Source organism: Dermacentor silvarum, chromosome 5 (genome assembly GCF_013339745.2).
Source record: "Dermacentor silvarum isolate Dsil-2018 chromosome 5, BIME_Dsil_1.4, whole genome shotgun sequence".
In the NCBI taxonomy this organism is placed as follows: Eukaryota; Metazoa; Arthropoda; class Arachnida; order Ixodida; family Ixodidae; genus Dermacentor; species Dermacentor silvarum.
Window position 1 is genome coordinate 131,609,373 of NC_051158.1, and position 26,083 is coordinate 131,635,455.

The window sequence follows — 26,083 nt, forward strand, 5'->3', positions numbered from 1 at the left end:
ATCCTGCATAGCACCCCTGGAGCGGTATTCTGGCGGTACACTTAGCTTGCTGCGCAATGCCATAATGATGAAGAATGAAATAATACGCACAATATGCGGCAGATACACAGCAGACTAAATACACACCAGGCGTGCGATCTTGTACGCGTTCCAAAATGGAACGGAGGCGGTCCGTTCCATTGAGCCGCACACGATTGGTCAATTTGATCGTCACGGTTGAAATTGACCAATCGTGTGCGGCTCGATGGAACGGACAGCCTCCGTTCCATTTTGGAACATGTACAACATCGCGCCCCTGATCACTGATCACCAAAACTGCCTGAATAAAACCAGTGTTCTCTAGGAAGTTGACAAGTACAGCTGTTTGGTGTTTCGACCGTATTGCCTATGGTGATATTAGGAACCGAGATTTGCGTATCTTTGATTGTCGGCCCAGGCACTCTGAAATAGTGAAGTGATGAATTATTAAAGCCTGTTTGTACTCTGCATTGAATATGTATGCGAACATCTAATAAACTTGAGTTTTATTGCAGAGGCGGCTAGTTTGAACATGCTGGCCATCCTGATATCATTACGTTAGTAACTGAAAATCGTCAAGCGAAAGCATGCAGTTGCGAAGATGATCGATGATACCATACTTAACTGGGACAGCTCAAAGTAGTGTCATGATTATGCACCATAATCAGCGCCATCTTTTTCGCCAGTTCAGTTTACGAACCACGAGCACGCAGAGTGCGCTTTCGTTCTGTGCCGGGCTAGATGTCGCAGCCAGCATTGCACCCTGCCTCACTAGCGCACCCAGGATCTTCCGGGGGGGGGGGGGGGGGTTAATTTTTCTGTTGCGGGAGGGGGAGCAAGCACTTTGCATAATATCCAATTTCTTTGCTTTAGCCAGAGGAATCCAACAAAAATTTAAAAAATTAAATGCCTAATAATTATAATAATAATGACACCAAGGATAATGATGATGTGTATTTCTTCAGCGTTTTACTCAAAGTAATTTACGAGTGAACGAGTCAACTTAAGACAGTGATAGAGTTTTTTGGTAGTCAGATAATTCGACCTCAGGCCACCTCCTGAATTGTACTGACAATGAGAAAAAGCACTGAAGGTACACGTTGGACCCGTGGGGCTGGACGCCGGGGGGGTTTCAAGGTTACAACACCCGAAACCCCCCCTCCCCCGTCGGAGCGCCACTGCCCTACCCACGTCACCGCTCGTCTTTCCACATAAATTTAGCGATAACTATACACCATGTCAGCTGCTTGGACGTCCTCCTTGCAGTGCAGACCTTCACACCGTCAATCTTACCTTTAGTCGAGTGACACTGCACCACTTCCTCCCCCCATTAGCCCTACTCGTCCCACTGCAGTGCCTCAATGGTTTCACCCCAGTGAGTACTTCGTCATCTCGTCTTCCAGCATGTTGCACGCCTCTCCAGTATCTCTCCCTTCATCGCTAACTGCCCTGCCATCTAAGCCGTATAGAAAGTTAGCCGCGGCACCTGCCAGTATAGGTGCGTGCCTGCCATCCCAGCCCTACGGAGATGCGAAGTGTCATCGCCGAGGGAACCCTTTGTCCGTATTATGGTTTCGGCAAACACCTTGCCCCTGCTCTACTATGTTGAATAATTACACGTGTGGCCGCTCGAGAACGCCCTGCAAGCATTTAACCCTTCCCGCCCGGTACTCGCTTAGCCCTGGCCTCTACGATTAACTCAATATTATCTTGATTAATTATATGTTCAGCCGCACCAGAACACCCTGAAAGCATTCGCAGTTGACGAACACAACAGGAAATTTCAGTCTTTTGTATTTTGGGATGATTGTTGGGACGACTTATGAAATAACGCTTCCGAACACAGTATCTTACCACTGCACCATGCCGAACGTCCTTGCGCTTTTGCGTTTTGACCATGTCAGCAGCAAAAATATCTGTCTGCATTGCGGTTTACATTTACATACGTTGATTTTAAAGGTGCGCTCTCACTCTGCCACGGGAACTGACGCCTCTCTAGAATATCAAAAGTGTTGTTACTATCGGCAAGTCTCCATGAAGTGCTAGAACGTTGATTTTTCTTTACAATATCTATATCAATTAAGAAATTTCGAAATAGCCGACGGCAACCGGGGGCGTTGTAAGGGTTCTTACTCCTCATTTCGACAGCTCTCTCTCGCTCTTTACAGGTTTGAGCGCGCATATAATTGTCCAGTGCAAAATAGCTACTTCAACATTCGTGGAGTGCTCATTTAGACAGTGTACCGGTTCATCAGGGTAGCGCTTAAGCCAGAATAATGACGCCCGAGTGAGACACATTTTCACGCAGCTTTGAGGAAGAACCAAGAACTCCCCTTGCGCTTTGCAAAAGCTTATGCAATATTTCGTGGAAATGAACCAATGTGTCAGCGTAACAACACGTGTAAGTCCACAGGCCTGTGTGTCACATCTTACAAAATAAATCAAAATGGCTTCGCAGCCATTGCCGCAGATGCGATGATTTCGATCAGCGGCAGATTTTAAGGAGCCGCGTAGCGCGATTGTTTGTGTCTCGTCGTCACGGCAGGATTACGACAATTGGCCACGGCTACTTTTAAACCGGTGTCGGTGCTGTCAGCATTTCCACATTCAGAGAACGAACCTTTGAATACCGCCTATATAAGAGAGAAGTACAGCGTGCACTACCGATGTGAAACTGACAAAATTTTAAACGGTCGCGGCGGAAAGTGCTTCTGTCTCGATGTCACAGTGTAGGTCTTTGCGACACCAAACCGCACGCTTCTAACAATTGGGCAGAAAGCGTCTGTCGTCGTGACAATGAGTTCCTATTGCGAAGAAATAATCGTAGCGATCGGAAGTTTTTGTTGCGACTTAAAATTATTGTTCTCGCGACAGAATATTTCTGTTGCAACGTCAGAATTTCTGTCGTACCGTCAGAAATAGTGGTCGCAAGTACAGAAACGTCACAAACTTCTGTAGTACGACAGATATTCCTGTTGCCTTTTTTAACCAGGTTTAAGCCTTCCCGGCCGCTACTCGCTTAGGCCTGGCCTCTACGACTACCTCAATGGTTGAGCCTTCTCGTCCACGTGTCCAAAGCCCTTACGCAGTACTTTCCAGGCCGTTACGGCCTACCTGCCTATCCTTCCTTGTATCGACATCTGTGTATGGTTCGAAGGAACTGCGAAACGCAGCGATTGCTTCTGTGCCGGGGCCGTACGTCGTAGATACTGTGACTGAGCCGATGACTTTTTTGGTTTCTGAGTCACTCTCATACATTTGACTGCACTCTGCCTGTGTATGTTTGTGGTTTTTGAGCAGCATATGTTGTGAATCGCCGACCCCCATGACGACGCTCCGTCGTGCTTGCAGGCCATGTCACCGCGGTCGACGCGTTACGGCACTACCCTGGCTATTCAGGACGAATACACTGACATAAAATAAAGCTTTTCGTACATAAATGTGCTATCCGTACCTCGCCGACATACGGTCGCATACCTTATTTATTTCTCCTATTAACTCTTGATGACTCACCTTCTTGGCTCTGCAGAACAAAACAGGGGCGTTTGGCGTAAATAATAAAAAAATAACCAATTGTTTCCCTCTGCAGTTTCATTTGCTTATCTGCAAGAAAAATGTGTACGTGAAAACGTGATTCAATTGCGCACGAGTCAATCCAAGTGACCTAGATGCTGAAGGCAAAGAGCCTACGGCAAGAACTTCTCCATCAATACACTTTACAAAGCCGGTAGTCCAGATCCTGCTTCAAGTTTCAAATTTTATTGCGAATAGCATAGACTAGTACGATACGACCTACAGAATAAGCTGCCACTCCTCGCATCAATTTAAATGCTACTTCTCATGTGAAAAGCGATATCAAGAACTGCTTTCGTTTATTTTTTTAAAGACAAGAACAATAAACCTGAAGGCACTTCCAGGGGAGCCAATGCAACTTAGAGGCTTACGTTATCCGCTTCCAATATATCCAATGGCAGAGTGAAATGCTGTCATTACACTTTTTTGGACCACTAGGTTAAGGCATAAAGCTTTCTTGTGTTCTTGTTATTGCAAGAAGGGCTACAAACTGTGGTAGCACAAGATGATGCACCACAGTTATTGCCACTCCGAGTTGCAGCTTTCAGTAAAGAGCTTTAAGGAAAAAAGGAGGCGGCACCCTATGCCGCGAACGTCCCAACAAATGGGTGACTTGCAGGCGTCATGTAACTTTTCTAGTGGCCAAGCACCTTGCCGGCAATCTATCTAGGGCCTCCTTTCGAGAGGAGAGCCCATAAAACAACCGAGCGCCATGTAGTGATACATATCTACCTATTAGAAAAAAGAAAGCCGGCGAGTTTTCGGCGGCACCAGGATTCGAAGCTATCCCCCACCCGCACACGAGACAAATTGAGGCCATTGGACATGTTAACATTACCAGCTAAAAGAACGGGTTTCATAACAAAGAACATGTTTATCTATTTCTCGAAAAAGATCTGCTGGTGAATCAAGCAGTGTCAAACCATTGGCTTTGAGAATTCGCCAACTTCAGCAGCTTTTTCTTGCCCTATGCGTCATTGTCTAGCACTTTGCAGGGACAAACAGCCCATCTGCGAGCCGGCTGACATCAGATCAATCACCACTAGGCGCGGGCTGGTCGGCAGGCCTCCACAGGCCAGATCCGCCCCACTCGCCGTAGTTTCGACGCCCGTGCCCTATTCTAACGCGTAATAGCCATATAGCACATCCAGCGAGTTTTTCATAGCTTTGAATTCTAAAGCTTCCATGCTGGTCGAATATTGACCTCAGTACTTTTCTTTCATCATGATCATCATCATCATCATCAGCCTATACTTATGTTCACTGCAGGACGAAGGCCTCCCCCTGTGATCTCCATTACCCCTGTCTTGCGCTTTCTGATTCCAAATTGCGCCTGAAGACTTCCTGACTTCATCACCTCACCTAGTTTTCTGCCCTCCTCGAGTGCGCGTCCCTTCTCTTGGTATCCATTCTGTAACTCTAATGGTCCACCGCTTATCCACCCTACGCATTGCATGGCCTGCCCAGCTCCATTTTTTCCGCTTAATGTTAACTAGAATATCCAATATCCCCATTTGTTCTCTGATCCACACCGCTCTCTTACTGTCTCTTAACGTTAGGCCTAACATTTTTCGTTCCATCGCTCTTTGTGCGGTCCTTATACGGCTCCTTTGTACGGTCATTTTCTTATACTGCTCTCTAAATCTGAGTATGGTAGAGCCAGCACCATGTATGCTAAAAAAGCAATATTGTACGTGCTTTGCATCCTTTTGCTGCTGTCAGGCATTCATGGTGAATGCCGGGGGGTCAGCTAGCTATTTTATGAACCTGAGCTTTAACACGTTACTCACCGAGCACTGACTGCCGCAGAAGGAGTATACAGAACACGGGAAGGAGCCCATAATAGTATGCAGGTGGTGATGGCTTGGATTATGAAGGCCGATTGTTGCGGTTATATTAAATGTACTGGTTGCAGAAATGTAAGAGTTGTCATTCTCCCAGTCCTGCCAGTAACTGTGTATTGTCGGCTACGCCTGCAAAAGGGCTGCTTCTCATAGGCTTGTTTTTCAGTAACGTGGCAATACTAGCTGCACATGGGTAAATAAAAAACTATGTCGGTTTATTCTCAAAGGAATTGCCATATTGTGCTTGTGCAAGCATAGAGAGTACGAGATAGGCCTCTCACAATGAATGACTGGTAATGCACTATGCTTATTCGAATTTCTCTGCACAACACGCCTCATTTCACTTTCGCAATCATTTCTAACTTTCAGATTTGCCCAATATGTGTGCTTGTTTTTTGTACCGTTAGGCGTCATACATAGACCATACAATTTCAATCATCTATAAAATGCGGGTGTGTGTGTCGCGTTTTTTGGCACAAAAGCAACTGTGGATATCTTGCGCCAAACACAAGGTGCCGGTTAGCACAAACTTCGGATGTTATTAAGTGTGTTTATGTTATTTGCGGGGGGGTAATAAAGCACACATGTCTTACAGTTCCTGTAGTATTTGTGCACCTTTTAGAAATCTGATGACATGTTTCAGTTTGACTTCAGGTTCGTCCCCAATTAATAGTGCCGGGTGAAAAGGTATGCTTTTTTCATATATAAGATGAAAGGTCTGCTTCCATTCTCGTTCTAGTTTCAGACAAGAGGTGAGAGAATGATTTACGGATGAACTTTCTCCACAGTTCTCACAACTTGGTTGTTGTTGTTCTTTATGTAGAAAGAAGTTGTGGATCAGGTGTGTATGCCCGATTCGAAGTCGGCATAAAACTGCTTTCATGAAGCGTTCTTGGTGTCTACAAGATTGCTATTCACCAAGTGTTGGTTCGATGACATGGAGTTTGTTATTTATGCTTTCGTCCCACCTTATTTGCCATTTTTGATTCAGTTCTCGCCGAAATTCAGATATCCAATCGGTTGACGGTATTTCTAAGTGTTCGATGGGATCATTTTTTGCTATAGCTGCACACGTATCTGCCTTTTCATTTCCACTTATCCCGACATGGCTTGGTACCCAGCAGAGTACTATATGTTTCCTATGATTAGTTGCTTCTACTATAGTTTTTATAATCTCTGCTATAATTCGTAAACTGTGCTTTTTGGGTGTTAAAGATTGAAGTGCGCTCAGAGAATCGCTGTAAATAACTGTGTTATGGTTGTTGTCTTATATTGTTTTGGTTACCGCTAGGTAGAGTGCGAAAAGTTCGGCAGTGAAGATTGAGGCATTACTTGGTAGATGTACACTTTTTTCCCACTCTAATTCAATAACTCCGCAGCCAACTTGTTCGTGTGTTTTGGATCCATCCGTGTAAAACTCTGTGAAGTCCCGGTATTTTTCTTGGATGGCGTAGAACTCTTGGATCAGGTGCTCCCGTGGTACTTCGCTCTTCTTGAAGCTTGTTAAAGAAAAATCGCAGGTGGTACGCAGGTTATTCCATGGAGGTAGTGCTTGGGGTCTTTTTTAAAACCTGCAAATATTCATGTGGGATGCATTGCAGTAGAGTAGCAGTCTGGGTCAGTTGGTACATACTGAATAGTAAAAACCAGTCAAAAGACGAAGGACAGAGAAGAGACGTGGCACACACGACGACGTGGCACACACGACACACACAGTCGTCGTGTGTGCCACGTCTCCTCTCTGTCCTTCGTCTTTTGACTGGCTTTTTACTATCCTGTGGGATATTTAATTTTCTGCATATTTTTTTCAAATATAAGGCAAAGCGGTCGTATAGTAGATGGTCTGTTGGTATAAAGCGTTTTTGTTTGGCACTGCTTAATAATGGTAAAACACGGGTGTGAAGGTAATATGCGGATTTTTAGTGAATATGCAACCAACAGCAAAGAGCGTCTGTTATCTAGAGATGGTTCATTAGCTTCTACATATAGGCTAGTAACTGGAGATGTTCTATACGCACCTGTGGCAAGTCGGAGGGCAAGGTTATGCACGGGATCTAATTTTCTAAGATATGACGACCATGCTGATCCGTACACAACTGAGCCATAGTCAAGCATGCTACGCACTAACGATCCGTACAAGTGTAGGATGCACCTTCTGTCCGAGCCCCAGCGTTTTCGAGATAAAATCTTTAGTATTTTAAGTGCCTTATTTGCTTTTGTTTTCAATGAGGTTATATGGGGGATGATACTTGGTGACTTATCGAACCTCAAATCTAGGAATTTGTGTTCCTTTCTCACGGGCGGTATATGTTTATTTAGGTGCGTAAGAACAACACAGCCAACATTTTCTCGTTTGAAAATCGGAAAGCATTTTTGTCTGCCCATTCATACAGTCTATTTATAGTTAGCTGTATCTGTCGTTCGCTGGTTGGATGTTGGAAGAGCGGCAAGCTATTTCTATGTCATCCACGTATATAGAATGTTCGACGGAGCTGGGTATTATCTTTGAGGTTGAATTAATTTTAACTATAAAGAGGGTTGTACTTAGGATGCAACCCTGTAGTACACCATTTTGTTGTATAAAACTACGCGAGAGGGTTGTGCCAATGCGTACCTGAAAGGTGCGGTTTAAGGGAAAGTCAGCTAAGCTGCTCAACATTCTACCTTTTATTCCCATATCCGCCAAGTCGCGTAGAATTCCGAACCTCCAGGTAGTGTCGTAGGCCTTTTCTAGATCGAAGAAGACTGCTAGACACTGTTGTTTATGTATAAATGCCTCTCGTATTGTGTTTTCTAGCCGGACTAAATGGTCTAATGTTGATCGTGTCTTCCGAAACCCACACTGGTTAGTATCTAGTAGGTTTCGGTGCTCTAGGGTGAACATGAGTCTGATGTTTACTATGCTTTCAAATGATTTGGCCAGACAGCTTGTCAGGGCTATTGGACGGTAGCTATTAGGTAGAGTATGTGGTTTTCCTGTTTTCAAGAAAGGGATGATTACAGCCTTCTTCCATGGTTGCGGTATTGTGCCCGTAACCCACACTTTGTAAAAGAAATTGAGTAAAGCAGTTGTTGCGTCTTCAGATAAGTGTTGAATCATTGCGTAATGAATGTTACCTAGGCCTGGTGCTGTTTTCTTGCGTGTAGTAAGTGCGTTACGTAGTTCGTCTATACTAAATAGACTATTATACTCTTCCTTCGTACCACCTCTGGTCGGTAGCTTCTGTTTTTCTGTTGTGTTTTTGTAAGAAAAGAAAGTCGTATTGCAGCTTGATGACCTTTACACTTGGGCAAAATGTTCCCCTAAACTGTCCACCTGCTCTTGGAGTGTTGTTTGAATACCAGGAGGAGTTAACAGAGGGATTGTGTAGGCTGCGTAATCGCCGTTGATTTTTCGTACACCCTCCCAGAACTTTTGGGTTGGTGTCGAGCTATTGATGGAGGATACAAAGCTTTGCCAGGAGGTTTTTTCCGCCCTTCTACGGATGTAACGTGCTTGAGCTCGAGCTTGTTTGAAGTTTATTAGGTTGGCATATGTTGGGTACCTCGTGAAGGTGCCTCAAGTCTTATTTTGCTTCTTTTTTGCAGTAAGACAATCTTCTGTCCACCACGGTTTTCGGTTTTCTCGTACCAAACCTGATGTTTGCGGTTTTGACACAGATGCCGCTTGAAGAAGGCAGACGGTAAATATTTCATTTATTTCCTCTACGCCAAAGTTTTCGTCATATTCTTTTTCTAATGCGGCATGTGTCGTGTAGATTGTCCAGTTTGCTAGGTGTAGTTTCCACCGCCGTGGTTTAATGGGTGTTGGAGTTGGTTGTGCGAGGTGTATAAGGCATGGGAGCTGATCACTTCCATATGGATTGTCATGTACTTTCCAATTTAGGTGGACTTAAAGATCAGAAGAACACAGAGCTAAATCAAGCCAACTCATTCTTCCTGTGCTTGTTATGCAGTACGTTGGGTTATTTGTGTTAAGAATGCAGATGTTATTTGTCAGAATAAAATCTTCTATAGTTTGCCCTCTACCTTCTGTTGTCGGACTTCCCCAAAAGGGACTGTGCGCATTAAAATCGCCCACCAATGTGAAAGGTTCTGGAAGTTGTTCAACGAGTTCCTCCAGGTCTCTAAGTGATTCCTGTGTATGAGGAGGGATGTATATGGAGCAGCTAGTTAATGTTTTAAATGATACTACACTAACTGCTACTGCTTCAAGCCACGTATTTAACCGGATTTCTTGCACAGTAGTGCTACAGTGCATAATGATGGTCACGCCACCTGAAACCCGACCAGTGGTGTTACGGTCTCGGCGGACCACTTTGTATTGTTTCAAAAAGTTCATGTTTTTCGGGCCTAAATTTGTCTCCTGAACGCACACGGCTAGGGGACAGAATCGATTTAAAATATCTTTTACGTCACCTAAGTTACGTATTAGTCCACGACAGTTGCAGTGAACAATAAAAGCCATTTTATCGAGTAGCTGTTAGCATCCTAATACTTACTGATATGTTAGAAACGTGGGATAGGTGACGGAAAATCTATCTTTACTGTAGGAAATACTTAGTCACGTGCTCTTTCTAGGGGCAGCGACTGGCTGGCGACCTGCCTTCCCTCTGTCAGTGAGCAAAGGAGGGTCTTTCGGGGTAAGTGTCCCCGATGTACTGGGTGTTGTGTCTATTGCTTCCTCAGAAAGCCTCGACACAGAAGGCATTCGTTCAAGCTGGGTGCCTGAAGGTGCCGCGTTCTCTGGCGGTACAATGTCCGTAGGGACGGGCACCGCAGGGAAAGGAGGTGCCGCAGTGGACTCTACAGTAGAACCCACTTGGGGCACCTTGGTCGGCTTTGGGGCCCTCGCTTTGACAGCAGGGACCTTTTAAGCGGCCAGTGGCTGCTCGCGGAGGGCGAGGTGCAAGGCCAGATCAGCGAAGCTGTAATGACAGCTTGTAGACAACAGACGCCGTTCCGCCCCCCGACGAGCTGCGTACGCATAGCGTGCTCCTGAAAACAGTGCATTTACGGCGCGCTTCTGGAAGAGTTAGATTTTCTTTTACCTTAAGCTGAATGATTTCCTTTTCTTTTTTGAAAGTTTCGCAGGATCGCGAGTACGCGCATGGGTGCCGCTGCAGTTGGGACATTTCATGACGGTTTTGTCGCAGTTCTCAGATCGATGATCATGTTCTGCACATTTTGCACACGTAACTTTTCCTCGGCAGGACTGTGAGCCATGCCCGCACGGCTGACATTTGAAACATCTTCTCTGATTCGGGACATATGCTCGCACAGGACAACTGATATATGCCACATTTACTCTTTCTGGTAGACTGCTGCGGTTGAACGTGATCACTATGTGCTTAGTTTTGATCTCTTCGTTTGCACTTCGGATGGTGATTCTTCGAACAGCGCTGACACCTTGGCTTCGGAGATTTTCTAGGATGTCTGCGTCTGTTTCCTTCGTCAACTGCTTTTCGGAGATCACCCCTTGTACGCAATTCAGGGTACGGTGTGGTGTCATTGTCACACTCTGCTCGGCAATTTCTTTTTGTTCCTGAAGTTCTTCGCTTTGAGCTTTTGTTTGGACTTCGATAAATAGGTCACCAGACGCAAGATTTTTTGCCTGGTACTCCTTGCCAATTGATCTTTCCAGGGACTTCGCGGTCTCAAACACCGATTTCGATGTAATGGGTTCTTTGTCGTTATCTGAGTGAATAACTAGGAACTTTGGAAAGGTTTCAAGAACTTTTTCTTTGCTTAGGACTTCAGTGCGGCCTCTTTTCAGAGACCGATTATTTTTCTTTGGGTTTGAAAATGCCATACGTCATATATAGACTGAGCGTTCCCGATATGTCGATTGAGGTGCACCCTCATATTCTCAGCAGGGTCCTGGAGCTTCCAGCCTGATAGCCAGGCAAGAGCCCACCGGCCGGGGCTTGACCAAGATCCCGACAGCCACCGTTTGCGGTTTCTAACCCTTCACCTTACAACTAATAGCCACGGTACGGATAACAGCGTTGGTATGGGAGCTCGGGGTCCGTGGTGATGCCACACACCGACACCTTGATGACACAAGGTGCCCCTGCGGGGATCTAGAAAAGGCGTTCATACAAATATTCACGTTGCAGGAAAAACACGAGCGCGAAATCGAAGCCGAGAAGTAGTTTACTCAAGTCTCCTTAACAAATATTCTAGGACTATCACCCCACCAGAGATATCCATCTGGGTAAACTGCTGAAAATGTATTGTCTTCTTAGTTGCTAAACTGTCCCATATAGACAATGGATACATATCGCAGCCATCTTTAACATCGGATCTCACAAAATTTATGCTACGACAAGTATTGTTGCTTACCTAACACAACTTTACTACTGCGTGGCTTCAGTTTATCAAATAGGTTAAATGTTCGTTTTTTCTTTAATGCTTTTTGCGGGGACAGGGCGACCCAAAGGCTTGATATTTTGTTTTAAGTTATGGCCGTGCGGTGCTTCACAAATTGCGCTACAACGTCGCTATTCTGATTGATGGATATTGTTTTTTGGCGCAAGGGCCAGAAATTACCAAAACCATTGCTATTCTGTAGTTTGCTTTCTTGCGTATTTTTCTGTGTTCATAGATTACCATTGGAAATGTCAGCGAGTCCCGCTCACGGCCACAGCCAGTTTTGACATTAAGCGTCATGATGCGGAATAAGTAGTTAGGATTGCCCCCTGCAAAAACTCGTCTTTTCGTGCACATTTGCACCTCATTACTTCATTACGTTTTTATTTATTTAGAGATTCCATTTATTTTTGTGTGGGCATTGTCGGGGGTTAGGTTCTGTGGTTTCGTATTGTTTTGATTAAATTTCATATTGTGCCATTTCTTGCAAACTTGTTTTTCAAAAAAATCGTGACTATTCAGGTAACCCAATAATGTTGTATTATGCCCGAAATTTCCGAATTTGCGCGTTCAAACTATAAAAAGGGAGTGTACGCATGCGGTTATCTAAATAAAGTATTCGTGGATGTTACGCTAGGATATTAGACTAGTATTGCTTATGAGGGATGCCACTATCTCTAAATGCAATAATTGAAACACGCCTTTAAACGCTCCTCTAAACATCAGTTTTAAATGTGACTGGCGAGTATATTTTATAATGAATAATTATTTGCGTAGAGATTCGCGATGCATCAAAGGAATCTGTATCACAGATGTCAGCTAAATGTTATAATATATAGCAAATAAAAAATGTTTCTTACCGTAAGTAAACATAGCAAACGTAACAATATTGCTTCGCAGACCTGCTATATACAATGCAGTTAAAGTCCTGCAATATAGAGGCATTTTAGTTGATTTCAGAAACAAAGATGGTTGAAAAATATTTAGGGAAAGTCAAATATGGCATTAAGCTTAATAACTGGTGAAATATCGAAATAATAACCATGTCGATAACTACAGCTTTCGAGGAAAAGGAAATATGCCGACGAAAGCACATTTTGAAATAAAGATAATTTAAATGCAACTCCAACGTGAAACGGTGAGTGAAATGCTATGCAACTAAAGTGGTGCGTACCAGTTCTTTTATTTAATTTTCATCGAAATGTCATGACATATAGTGTTTATGCGCAGCCGTTGTTGCAGCTTTATTCCCACTTCATAGTTACGCTGATGCACTACAATGTTGCCGAAGTACGGCGTAATGGAAGCAACAATTAGATGGATGAACACGGTGAGATGTGGACCCAGTGATACAATGTTTATATTTTTTCACTGCACAATTCACCACATATTTTCATGCAATATTTACGTTTACGCCCTTCACCGTTCATATGTAATACTATATGCAAATAACTTTTCAGACGGGAGCATACTGAGAGGCGTCGGCGCAGCGATTTCAAAAGAACGGAAGAGTTGTTTGTTACGTGTTGGCCATGCAGTGTTTTATGGCAAAATGTCATACACTGCGTGAAAGTTGGCAACAGCTTATACATTGTTCAGGTCACTCACTTCCCACGTTTCCTACGCTCAGATGTACCGCACTCTGTCATCGCCACTTTGCTATACGCTCTCTACAAATTCTTTCGGGCTGCCTTCAGAATACACCTAGACAGTGGGAAATGATTGCCATAGAGCTTTGGCGGTATAACTGCAGTCAGCGTAGAAAGCAATTCACTGTATGTCTGCCACCTATTCTACAAAGTTTTCTACGGCGTTTTAGTCCCTGTTTTATCTCCTACTCGTCAATTAAAACGGGAAACTACTTCAATACATCATAATCTGTTGATCTGCGACGTTTTTGGATCTGCGACTGACCAATATTAAAGGTTCGTTTAGCGGCTATAAAGCACAACAGAACCTTGTCACCCGCAGAAGAGTGCTGACTCCACAGACCGAAGCAATGAAACATACAAAAGAGGAATTAAATATTTAGTGAAAGAAACTTTGGAAGTGATCACAATTCTATAATTGGAAAATTGAAAATTTCCCCATTATAAATTGCACATCAGCCAGGAAAGGAAAATCAACTAAAAAGCTCTGTGCACAGCTTCTGCTCTCAGAAATAATATCTATTAATCTACTAGACTTCAAGTCCTGTTGATAAATATGGATCGTATTAAAGAGACCGCATGTTTAAATACCCACCTTCGTTGCCAGTTTTCAGTTTCTTGAGTGTTCTAAAAAGAATAAAAAAGAGGGTATAGAGGAAGAAAACATTGCATTCTTTTAATGAAGTTTTGTTTTCGAGGCACTAGTTTTGTATATTTGGCCTCTAAACATTCAATACAAAGAGAGGAATTGCATCTTCTTCAATTAAATATTTTGCCCACACGGTAGCGTCAGCACCTTGCTTTCAGATAAAGTGCCGGAACTAGTATAGTGCCTCATTGGAACCGTGCCTCATTTTTTTAGTAATGGAATGTGATCTTCGGGTACAACGACTGCTTCAAGGGGTGCTCAACATAGTTTCAGTGGAATCATGTTGCGGCTGCTGGCGAATCATTGGACGAAATCGAGTATGCCCTTAACACTGCTGTTGCTGTTGACTTGGCCCTGCGGGGATAGGCCGTTAGTGCATAAAAATTGTTGCAGTGGCTTAGCTCGGCTATGCCAGGATATACGTAGCGTTAGCAGAGGTTCAGCTGAAGGTCCGAGTCGCACTGGCGCTTTCGCTGAGTTTCACAGTATATTCAGTCGATCGGCGAGCCTTGACGTCATCGACGGCGTTTTGTTGTTGCTGCAGGGGTGATCGGGCACGTCGCTCAGCCTCCTGGCGACGCCGCTTTGCTAGACGTTGGTCCCTTTGATCCAGTGTCTCCGCAGCACGTTTAGCCTTATTCTGTTCATTCCTCCTACGCTCAACCGCTAATTGCCAGGCAACTACTTCGGGATCCGATGAGTCAAGCTTCTCCGTTCTTCTGCGCTGTTGAGCAGCATTTGCGCTCTCCTTCTCCATGGCTATACCACACTGGCAAACGCCAGTCAGAAGCGCAGCGGCTCCAGCGCAGTGTCAGACGGCGACTGCACAGCGAGCGCGCGCCGGCGCCAGTGCGTCTACCACGGCTTCGACATCACTCCTCTGGAATGCGCAGACCGGCGGCGGTGAGTCGCGCGCGGCGGCGGCGGAGTGCGCGAGAGGTGCCCGCTCCGGTGGCTCCGGTGCGCAAGCCGTGTGACATGACTGATCCTTGCGCATGCGCAGCACGGCTCTTGATGTGCCGCGCGAAACGGGCTTGGCTAGGCCAGTGTAGCTAACGCTACAAAAACACGAGACGTAAAAAGAAAGGTTGAACGTTTCGGTTTCGCTGGGGAACACCGAAGCCGTCTTGAAGTTGCCTTGATGAAGGTCAATAACTGGAAGTGCTTTAGTTTTCATAGGTTCACTGTAAAGTCATCGGTGAAGACCAATGGCATCACCTTGTCGCAGCAGTAGCAACCGCACATCGCTGCCCGCGGGTGTGTTCTGAACGACGCACACGGTGAGAAAGTCTTCATGTTGACTTTGCGTTGCCGATGTACTGATTTAAACAGCCGCCAACAAGACGGTCACGTCCCCACATAATATTCAACCCACGCGCACGTCGCCCGCACTGTCTTCTAGGATCGAATCTGCATATGTGTCAGGTAGTAGTCAGAAGTAAACTTCGATATGACGATCATATGTGAGAGCCTGCAAACGCTCTTAACAGACATGAACGCAAAAACTAAGAAAAAGGTCCATAGATGTGTAGCACACAAGCGGCTGTCTGTTTGAAAACTGTCGTGGTCGCCAAGCGTAGTTTTACCGCTTCGCATTTATCCAACGGGGCTGAGCAAGGTCAAAGTCCCTGGGATTCCCCTATAACCCATCGTTCTTTCTTGGCGTTTATGAGGGAGCAAATGATGGTGTTCTGCACCACGCTTCGTACGTTTAGATACAGCAGAAGTAACCTACGGTAAACTTATAGGCGCACTACTATTATTTAAAGGTTTATGGCTCTGTTTTTGGCCCGCCACGTCTAAAATGTGTTCTAATATTTTTGTCGAGGCAGAAAAACACCCTCAAGTAAGCTCCGCGAGAACTTAAGCAGATTGTTACTAACCACTATGAATCATCTGCGAATAGCTGGATGCCCGCTCACGGGTATGCTCTTGGGTGTTTCGGGTCTCTCTGCCGGAGCTCAGACCTTAGAGCTCGCAGTACCGGAGGTCTCCTCACTAATTTTAGCTTTGTTGCGGTGCAGCGCAGGCTGCTTCCACTGAGGGGGCAGATGAAGCTACCGCTGGTTAAAACCCCTTGATCTTGAAAGTAGCGACACTCTCCTCCGCGCGCGCGCTTTCCTCCGCAATTCTCCTCGCCCGCCGGCTGCGCGCGCTGCGCACGGCACGCTATTGCGCCTGGGCTCCCGCGGACGGGCCGCAGAATTCGATGGAGGCGCATTATTTTGGGCCAGTTGCGCGCCCCAGTGGCGTAGAATATTTTCAAAAATGGTGATAACAGCTGCTGAAGGCAACGTTTATGAGGAGGTTGGTTTTATCTTAAAGCCGTATGAATGACACACACTGATGTAAAAGGAGCTTTGAGGCGAGTTCTATACTCCAGTTATTTTTCTTCCACACGATACGCTGCTTTACTTTTTGCATCTGATCTAGTATTGCTTGTGGCAGATCGCTCTAAGTTTGGCAGTTTTTTCTTGTATGTGCGCATATGTGCACCGCAGGTATTATATTCAGTGTGCCTTCTTATAATTAATTACTGGCGAGAGCATCGTCCGTCCATGTGTTTGTCTCAATGTCAAAGTAGCTTTTGCGCTGTGGTTTCTGCATTGAATAGGACGGTTGCGCAATTTCAGTGCGATGAAACGGTGCCGGCAGCCACTCATCACCCACAATAACAGAATCTGAGGAAAGGTATTTACAGATTATTCTTTAGGCGTCGGTGTCAATGAAGCTTAAAAAATAATCGGTATACCTATGGGAGAAGGCATTCCATATTTTTAGGCAAAAGAAACGCCTCTGCAAAAGGTATTTTGATAGTTCCCACCAACATACCGTTTAATTGCGTAGTAGGCAGATAGTTAAAATTGTGATTTTTGATTAGACATCAGAAAAACATTTATCACACAAAACAAAAAGAATGGGCAGTACGATGCTTTATTTTCGTGCACGCGCAAAAAACGTTATTTGACAAGATACAGATAATGTAGAAGAGTATCATATAATATTCAGAATGAGAAACAATGCTAGTGTACAAATATGCCATTTCCGATTGAATAAGAGTTGACGACGTGCCAGGTGATGGAGTCCCAGCAGAATATTCAGCACTCTGAGGAGAACGCCATTTTTATGCAACGTAAAAATTGCGGCAGCAAAAACGCTAATGAGCAGGCCGGAAGAAGTGGAAAAATGCAGCATTAGGGGATGCTTTGATACGAGCAATAACAAAGGCCCCTTACCTCGCAAACAACACTGTTCCTTGTCGGAACAAAATTCTTCCGGCCAATGTTGTGCAGCCACTACTTCTTGCGCAAGCCATCACGCTTTCCTTGCGGTATCGTAAGAACTGCATAGCCATCATCACGATTCTTGCTGCAGTTATATGCGCAGCAGCACGGCATATCGCCAGCAGAGTGCACGAAACAGCGCGCAAAGTTAGCGTACGACGTTCTGTATACGCCGAGCCAGCCGAGCTGAGGCGCAAAATGGCGCGAACGAAAAAGCAAAACACAAGCAAAACGCAAGCTCCGCTCGATTCCAAGGGCAACGGCAGGGAGACCAATCATCGTGCAGGAAAACGGGCGCAAGACTGTCTGCCGCGGAGGGGACTCGCGAGGGACGAGGAGGAGGCGAGGAGGTCGCGCGCCGGCGGCAGAGTACAAAGAGTGGCGGTACTTTTCTACATCAAGGGACTTTACCGCTGGTGGAATATTGGTAGTCCAAACACCCATCAAGAACTGTTCTGACACTGCCCCTGCCGTGCCCTGGCGATAATGAAGATCCCATAACAATCAAGAGACTCTAGCGCGCCTCTTTGAATAATATGATTTGTTGACATTAGGAGCAATGACGTTATTTTCCGTCTTCCGTAAAGGACAAGACCGAGTATATGCTGAGCGCCCGCCATCGCAATTTACACAGCGGGCTATGTAATCCCAGCTGTCGGCAGGGTAGTCGTGCCGCAGCATTTTCGCAAAAGTGAGGCGGCCTCGGCAGATCTGAGAGCCATGGAAGAATCATTGACGGTAAAAGCACCGGCGTGGCATGCGTATCAAAGTTAGAACGTGAATTTTGACTGGGTCCATTTCAACGTATTTGGGCAGTTTTTCTGCGCAGACGGTGAGAATGGGATATTTGGTTGGGATTTCCTTGTCATAACTTCTGATGTTGATTAGAGGCATTTTTGGAATATGCTGTTCCTTTGAGCACTCAGTGTACTTCATTTTACTCAGGTCTAGCACAACCTATTCAGATACTGTGGAGGTGTGCTGCGCATGAAACGCTGATCGCTCACTTGGACAGAGGTTTCACCAAATGAAATTAGTTTTGACAGTTTTTCACACTCAATTTTGTCACAGACTTCGAGAAGGATGTCCCCCCTAGCCGTTTGAGTAATTTTGCATCCATAAAGTAGCAAAGTGTTCTGGCAGTCCTCTCAGCATTTTTGATTTATTAAAAGTGGAACTTTGGAAAGGCAACTTTCTACTGGGTGAAAAAATTTTTAGACTTATCCATGCATCCTCACTTAAAAGGAGGGTAGTCAAGGAGCCAGGAATTTAGCCTTAATGTCCAAAGCGGTAGGTGACTTTAAAAGGAGTCCGTGCCTCCCACCACCAAGCCCAACAAGGGGAGGTGATGAAACCTAAAGAAACCGAAGACGCCAGCTGTAACCTAATTTACCTTTTCCAAGGTAAGAAGTATTGCATCAGGTTAACGCGAGGTCCTTTCTTTTTTAGAGCGAATGCTCTACTACACTATTTCTCGAAAGGTCATTCATGGCGTCGCAATGACTTGAGCCGCCGGAGCGCAATTGGGGCAGGTGTGACGTTATTCGCTGCGGAGAGGCGTCGAAGCTGCACTCGCTTGGAACCTCGCCGCTGCGGCGCCACATGACTAGGCGAGGAATTAACGGCTGCTTCGCCGGCGCTTGCTCGCTCAGTCTCGCCATGGATGGCGTGCCGGCTGGGACATCTGTAGGTGTGCTCCAGCGGAAACGGCAGGCTGCGTCCACTCATCCCGTAGATATAGCTACACGGTAGGCTGCGGAATCTCAAGCAAAGACAAAGTTGGCTGCTGAAACACCGGATCAAAGGGAGGCCGGGTTAGCACGTTATAGAGAAGCTTAGAAAGCCCGGAAGCATGCAATAATGACGCACTGTGTGGGCAGTCTTTGCAAAAGCAAACCAAACGGACTTTTCGCTCGTGATAACTACGTTTACAAGAGTTAAACCTCAGACAATTGTTTTGCATTTCCATAATCTTTTCCGAACATGGCTGGACCATGCAACGCTAAGCCGGGAGGGATCGGCCCCTATGCGCTCGGGTCTTTCCTGTCGCAAATGCACGTTACGCCTTCTTATGCACGCGCTTTTTCAGGGAAGCGTGGTGCAATTGACCCGCACACTTCGCGGCTTCTGTTGTCGACGTCCTGATGTCTTATCTCTGTTTGTACAGAATTTCGCAACATCACCGTGACACCATTTATAGGTGCTAGACCTTGGTAGGGCTACCTTAAGTAATGGTTCTTTTCTAACACTCATTCTCCATTTACTGTTCACAAACAAACGTAACTAAATATGCCGCCTAGTTGGAAGTGCCATACTTTGCAATAGGTAGAGGACTTCCAAATTTCGACTAGGCAATACAACAACCAGCATTCAGCAAGCCTTGAATGGTGGGAAGGCTAAGAAAAGCTTTGGTAAAAAAACAAAAGTTGATTTACATAGTTTTTTAGATGTCGCGAAAGAAAAAGGGTATATTTTATGGATTGAATTACTTTGAAACGTGAACCAACTACAAGTTCATCGTATCTGGTGAAGTGACAATAAAAGTACTTGAATAAACACAGCAAATGCACGCCAACAAAAGTTTTTTCTTCTGCTTTTTTTCATGCAGGTATGGGAGGCAGGCGACTATCACAATAACGAACTTGCTTTTGTGTGGCAATGACTTCGTCTGCGCCTGTCTATTCTCAGTTTCATTGGCCGTTATAAGCCCATTCTATTTACATATCCTGCTTATCTAAATGTGAGAAGTCTTTCGTTTCAGAAGGCAGTTAACGAATGTTGCGTGTATGGCAAAGTAGTTAAGGTACTCACTTTGACTTGCTGCTGATACCTTAAATGGTGTTGAGGCATCGCAAGACCAGTATAATTTTTCTTTGACATCCAGCATCTCGTATTGTTACTTCTGGGTGGCCAGTTCGTACGAAGTAAGATAACCAACGATTCAGTTCCGTTTACCATCTTTGTTAAGGAAATACGTAACAAAACTTAAGCAGTCCCTTCTCACAAATGCAAGTGGAATGCAAACTAATGTACCGCACATATAATATAATTGTTTTATAATCTTTTAACTTCTGCTTAGAGCGTGTGAAAAAAACCATTCAGATTGCTTGCTAGCATAATTTTGCCATATTGTAGTAAAAGGATTTGCCTCCCCGGGTTCATTTTGCGGGATCATGCTGTTGAAGTCTGCTTTCCCGAGTGTGAAAGATGACCGCGAATACACGCAAGACAGCCGCGTGACTGGCCGGTCGCGGCAGTTTGCGTGTATCCACGGTCATCTTTCACACTGGAAAAACACTTTTTTTCTAGCCCCTATTGAGCAACAGAAAGCTGTATGGGGAGTTTTTCATGTTTATCTACAATTTTCTCATCGACACTTTTAATCTCAATATAATATTTGAGAAGTTGAATTATCCCTCATTATGTAATTAGACGGTATGCAACAAATAATCTTAGCATCACCAAGCAATGGCAAACAAAATTAACTTGGTTCTGTCCTGGTACGTAGTCATTTGAGTATTTGTAAAGTTTGGCCCAAGTGAAACACCCTCTATTGTGATGTGTATTATTTTCTGCCCAAGAACGGATATATTTTAAGGTATTTTTTCATCATATAAGAACGGCACATGCCCACTGGCACACACTCATTGGTCCAAATTGTATTCAAATAAACTCATAGAAAAGCAGCATATACCAAGTTAACTAAGTTGGTATGAAAGAGGTTCATTGAAATCGGGCACATACGAGTACCTAGTCGCAGATACCCAGGCACTGAAGTGGCCAAGCGGTGAAGTGAAGAGTCACACATACCCTACGTCACGAACCGAGTGACCCAAGTTCATGGGACGGCTCGTTTCCAATAGGATTCACTCAGCACAGCAGGCCGACACTCTATTCATTAGACAATGGGATCTAACTAACCCAGTGGCACAAGTTAGCCAGGAATTGGTTTGAGGCCCATCCCGACTTTCAGACAGTCACTTAAAGGTACGTGAACTTAAGAATCACAATATAATAGCCACTGGATCCAACCGTCAAGCTGGTAAACCTCACCTTCTAAGATCTCGCGCCTCATTTCCGACTGACAAGGCCGAGATCACTAGCTGGGACGCCCTGAAACAGCAGCTGCACGACCTCTTCAGAAACCTGTTCGGCCTAGAGCTTGTCGCGAAGAATGAGCATGTTTCCTGACATCAACGGAGCTCTAACTCTCTTGAGACAGGACGTTATAGCACTGTGAAACAAAGTTGTTGTCCGACGCCGCAAATTTAATTCCCTTCTTGAAAGAATAGGAAACAACGATATTAGTTTGCTAAGCTTTAAGAACGCACCACCGTTGACGCAAAAATATAAAGCCGAGCCGCATCGAGCCAGCAAGGCGGCCGCATTTCTCAATTCCTTTTGCGTCATCTGTCCAGCGAGGAGACCTCTAAGGCCCCGACACCTGATAACTAGACGCGCATTGTGTGGCAAGACCTCGTGATAGCATATCTGGAAATTTTTCCGACGTCCGATCTCACACACTTCGACATCAATTGCTTGACGGATCCAGGTCGCTGTTCACCAGGAATTTGTCAGTATGGACCCGGTGTCCTATGTAAGCTTTGTTAACCATTCTCCTGCCGCACAAACCTAACAGACCTGCCGCAGAGATGCCAGAGTAACCTCAACAGACCTGCGCCGTCAGCACCCGTACACCTTTTTTCGGACCAAGAGTATGAATAAATAGTGAGCAGCGGATGACTAATCCTTTAGCTTCTGCTGATTCCGTACCGGTCCTACAGTTACCTATTTATGCAACCAATCGACGTCGCTGCCTAGTCCATTTTCTATTTACGTCGGGCTTTTCAGTGCTTCTCGCCATTATGCGCTACGCACCAAGTTATTAGGAACCGCAGTGCCTGAACATGGTCCTAGCTAGGCATGATTGCTTTGACCCCGCGGTCACCCACCTCGCTGAGCCGCCTCGCGCAGCGTTCCCTAATCCTATCGAGACATAGCTGGCTACTAACAAAGGCATTTGTGTCATTCTCTTAAATAACCGGTGGGAAACACTCCCAATTCCTATTAGATGTGTCTTCGACGAACGAATAATGCTACTAAAGGCCGCCGGACAATAGGAAACTGGCCTTACAAAAGATAAAGAAGCTTGAGCTCAGGCCGTATCGTCCAACAAAATGCACCCTGTCAAACGAGTTGCACCTCCTGTCGTAATCGCGAGAACTAGTGGTCCGATATGTGTTTATTGTCCATCGGCACGCTCACTCCCCCTGCCACCCGCCACTGCTGCTCGTCATCTCCCACTCTATAATTTTCCCCACTGCTTTATGGCCAGAAAAACTGACCTCACAAAACAGCCCATAATCGCCCTGCTGCAGGTATGCATAACCTTATGTTCCTCTCTGTGCTTCTGGGATATTTATTGAAATATATTACAGACTGTTGCGGCATTTTCAGAGGTGTATTTTACAGCTAAGCTGTCTCTGGCTAGCGCTGTGTGGATTTTTCGTGTCCGTCAACAAATCTGCATGTGCAAATCGTCAGCTCCCGAATAAGATGCAAAATTGCTTCATTCTGTGCAAAAGCTTACATGTCTCATCACTTGGACATTTATGTTCAGGTTATTAGTTATCAATAGACTCCATTTTCAAAATCAGTAAACTCTCAGATAGATAATAAGGGTTTCTAAAAAATTTGCCGTTGTGCGACCCGCGTCGGCCATGTGTACGATCGCATCGCTTGTCGTTGTTCCAAGCGCATGCGAGCCTAGTTTCCTTCCGCTCTCTCGCCGAGGTGGTCCCGTCGCGCGTGTCTAGTTTCCGCCGGCTCCCCGAGGTGGCAGCAGTCTTCCAAGCGAATGTATGCCGCTGATCAGACCGCCGATCAAAATAAAAGTGTTTTTGCGTGTTTTTTTGGGATGACCGCCATCACCGCTCAGGAGAAATAAAGTTTGCTCATACATTTGATCTCAATTTTATGTCACCTGTATGTCGAGTGAAAAATTTCTTCACTGGTAATCGACCTTCACAACAGTGGAATGGCGCGTTATTTTCAACAATTTATCTTCGCTACAACTTTGCATTAGCGTGCGAAAGACAAGCGAATTTATATTGAGTAGGCTGCGAAACTTGGCAGCGTCTTGTCTCTTCCGAAATTTAATGGCTGTTTCTGCATATTGACACGTATACCTAATCTTTCTTCGTTGAGCGCTTTTCACCGGCTACCAAATGTTAAACGTTAGCACTCGGCGCAGGACGCGGATGCATGTATCGGAAGTCCCTCGAATGTTATCGACTGTTCAATCCGCTATCTGTTGTCACCAAATCTTTTGTAATCTGAATGTGTGCAGGGCGCGAATTGTGCTGTACTTTCTGGAAGGCACGTTGGCACCTGGGAATATGCTAAAACCTTCGACGAGTCATGTGCAAATGCCGGTGCTCTTGACCGGCTGATCACATTTTCGAGAAACCGTAACTTTGTTCGGTGGTGTTGCGGCGCTTGAGTGTTACTTATTTTGGTGGGCAAGAGATCGTCCAATACAGAGTAAAAATAGTAACTCACAGTTTTGACACTGTGTTCTTCTTCACCGTCACTTCAACGTGACAATATTCTTAAACTGAATTTTCTTCTATGAAGCAAACTGTCAAGAAACATGCAATGGGCCGGCATTCAAGAAAATGCAGATAAATTTTGAAAGTGCAGTTGGTAAAGTTGTTCTACTAAAGTTCTAAACTGGGATTCTTGTAATTTCCAATCCATGAGGGCTAACCAGAGCAAAAAATTCAAATACACGCGAGAAAAAAAATCACTATGACGTTGAAATGGTGCACCAATTTTGTCCGCATTGAAATTCGACTTTCTGCGCTTGTTAGCTAATATGGATTGCTCAGCTAAAAACATTACGGCAGTCTCATCATATGATGACCATCGATGGTAGTGCGAATAGCAGTCGAGCAATGTTGCGACAGACTGGTGTAGTAGCAAATCTGACGCTTTTGTTGTTTCGGCTATATGCCAAATACTCCGATATCGTCGCACTATGATACGACACTTGCTTACCTAAGTCAACCAAGAGCATGAAGGCACGACGACGACTGTACGAGGCTGACGCAGTCACGATGAAATGTCGAACAAGGAATGGTATCGATGGAACGACAAATCCGCATAACAACCAGGGCATGACGAAAAGGAGATGCCGATTCTTAAAATATTACGATGGTATAACGACGACAATGTCACGACGATGTCATGCGGAAAATGGGATGGCAACCGTATGAAGCCGACGGCGCCATGATGACGGTGTGACGAAAACCGGATGAAGAAACGGGATGGCATGACAACGATGGATTGACAACAGATACATGATACATTATAGACCCATTAGCTTGCTTTCAGTGTTGTATAAGATATTCACCAAGATAATTTCAAATAGAATCAGAGAAACACTTGACTTCAGTCTACCAAGAGAACGGGCTGGCTTCAGGCAGGGATATTCTACGATGGATGACATCTATGTCATCAATCAGGTCATCTAGAAATCTGTGCAGTACAATCAACCTCTCTATATGGCTTTCATAGATTATGCAAAATGCATTTGATTCAGTAGAGATACCAGCAGTCATAGAGGCATTGCGCAATCAACGAGTACAGGAGGTATGCGTGAATATCTTGGCAAATATCTACAAGAATTCCATAACTACCTTGGTTCTCCAGACGAAAAGTAGAATGTTACCTATCCAGAAAGGTGTCAGGCAAGGTGACACAATCTCTCCAATGCTATTCACTGCATGCTCAGAAGACGTATTCAAGCTCTTAGAATGGGTGGGAAGGCTTCGGAGTGAGGATCAACAGCGAATATCTCAGCAACCTTCGGTTTGCAGATGACATTGTCCTATTCAGCAACCATGGGGACGAATTACACCAAATGATTGAAGACATTAACCGAGAAAGTATAATATTGGGGTTGAAGATCAATATGCAGAAGACAAAGATACTGTTCAATAGCCTGGCATGGAAATAAGAATTCAGGATCGCCTGTTAGCCTCTAGAGTCTGTAAAGGAGTACGTTTATCTAGGTCAATTACTGTCAGGGGACTCTGATCATAAGAAGAAAATTACAGAAGAATAAGATTGGCTTGGAGTGCACACGGCAGGCACTACGAAATCCGAACTGGGAGCTTACACTCTCATTGAACAAAAAGTGTACAATCATTGTATTCTACCTGTACTAAGATTTGGGGCAGAAACTTGGAGGTTAACAAGGAAGCTCGAGAACAAATTAAGGACCCCGGAAAGAGTTATGGAACGAAAAATGTTAGGCATAGCGTTAAGAAACAGGAAGACAGTGGCGTGGATCACATTGCGCCGGAGCGTTGAATGCGGTTGCCCAAACGGTGGTCTATGACGATGCGTGCCGAAACTTCCGTGATAAAATGTAATATTCCACCAACCAACAGCTGTGTCTCATTCTCTCTTGACTAAGCAATTCCCCTAGCGACGTCACCAGTTGCCCCTTGCAGACGGTATCGGTAACACCCATGTCGCTCACTCCAAACAGGAAGAAAGCACCTTTAGGGAGCACCGGCGCACTCAACAGCACGAATGGATGGGAAAGCAACGAGAAGCCGAACGTGCAACGGCCCAGCGTGCTGTGGACGATGGTGCAAGGTGTGGTGAATGCAGTCGCGTAAACTC

The 26,083-nt window shown here is 45.1% G+C and overlaps 1 protein-coding gene across 2 annotated transcripts in view; it reads right to left on the reverse strand.

The window, feature by feature from the left end:
- LOC125946007 (uncharacterized) overlaps positions 1–26,083 on the reverse strand; it is a 45,575-nt gene that overhangs the window by 2,428 nt on the left and 17,064 nt on the right. For both annotated transcript variants that reach the window (XM_049668477.1, XM_049668476.1), the window contains 4 exons: positions 20,201–20,347; positions 14,052–14,083; positions 12,668–12,735; positions 3,532–3,621 (listed from right to left, as the gene is read on the reverse strand). In XM_049668477.1, the coding sequence (XP_049524434.1) occupies positions 3,532–3,621; positions 12,668–12,735; positions 14,052–14,083; positions 20,201–20,347 (337 nt within the window). The remainder of the gene's footprint in view (positions 1–3,531; positions 3,622–12,667; positions 12,736–14,051; positions 14,084–20,200; positions 20,348–26,083) is intronic.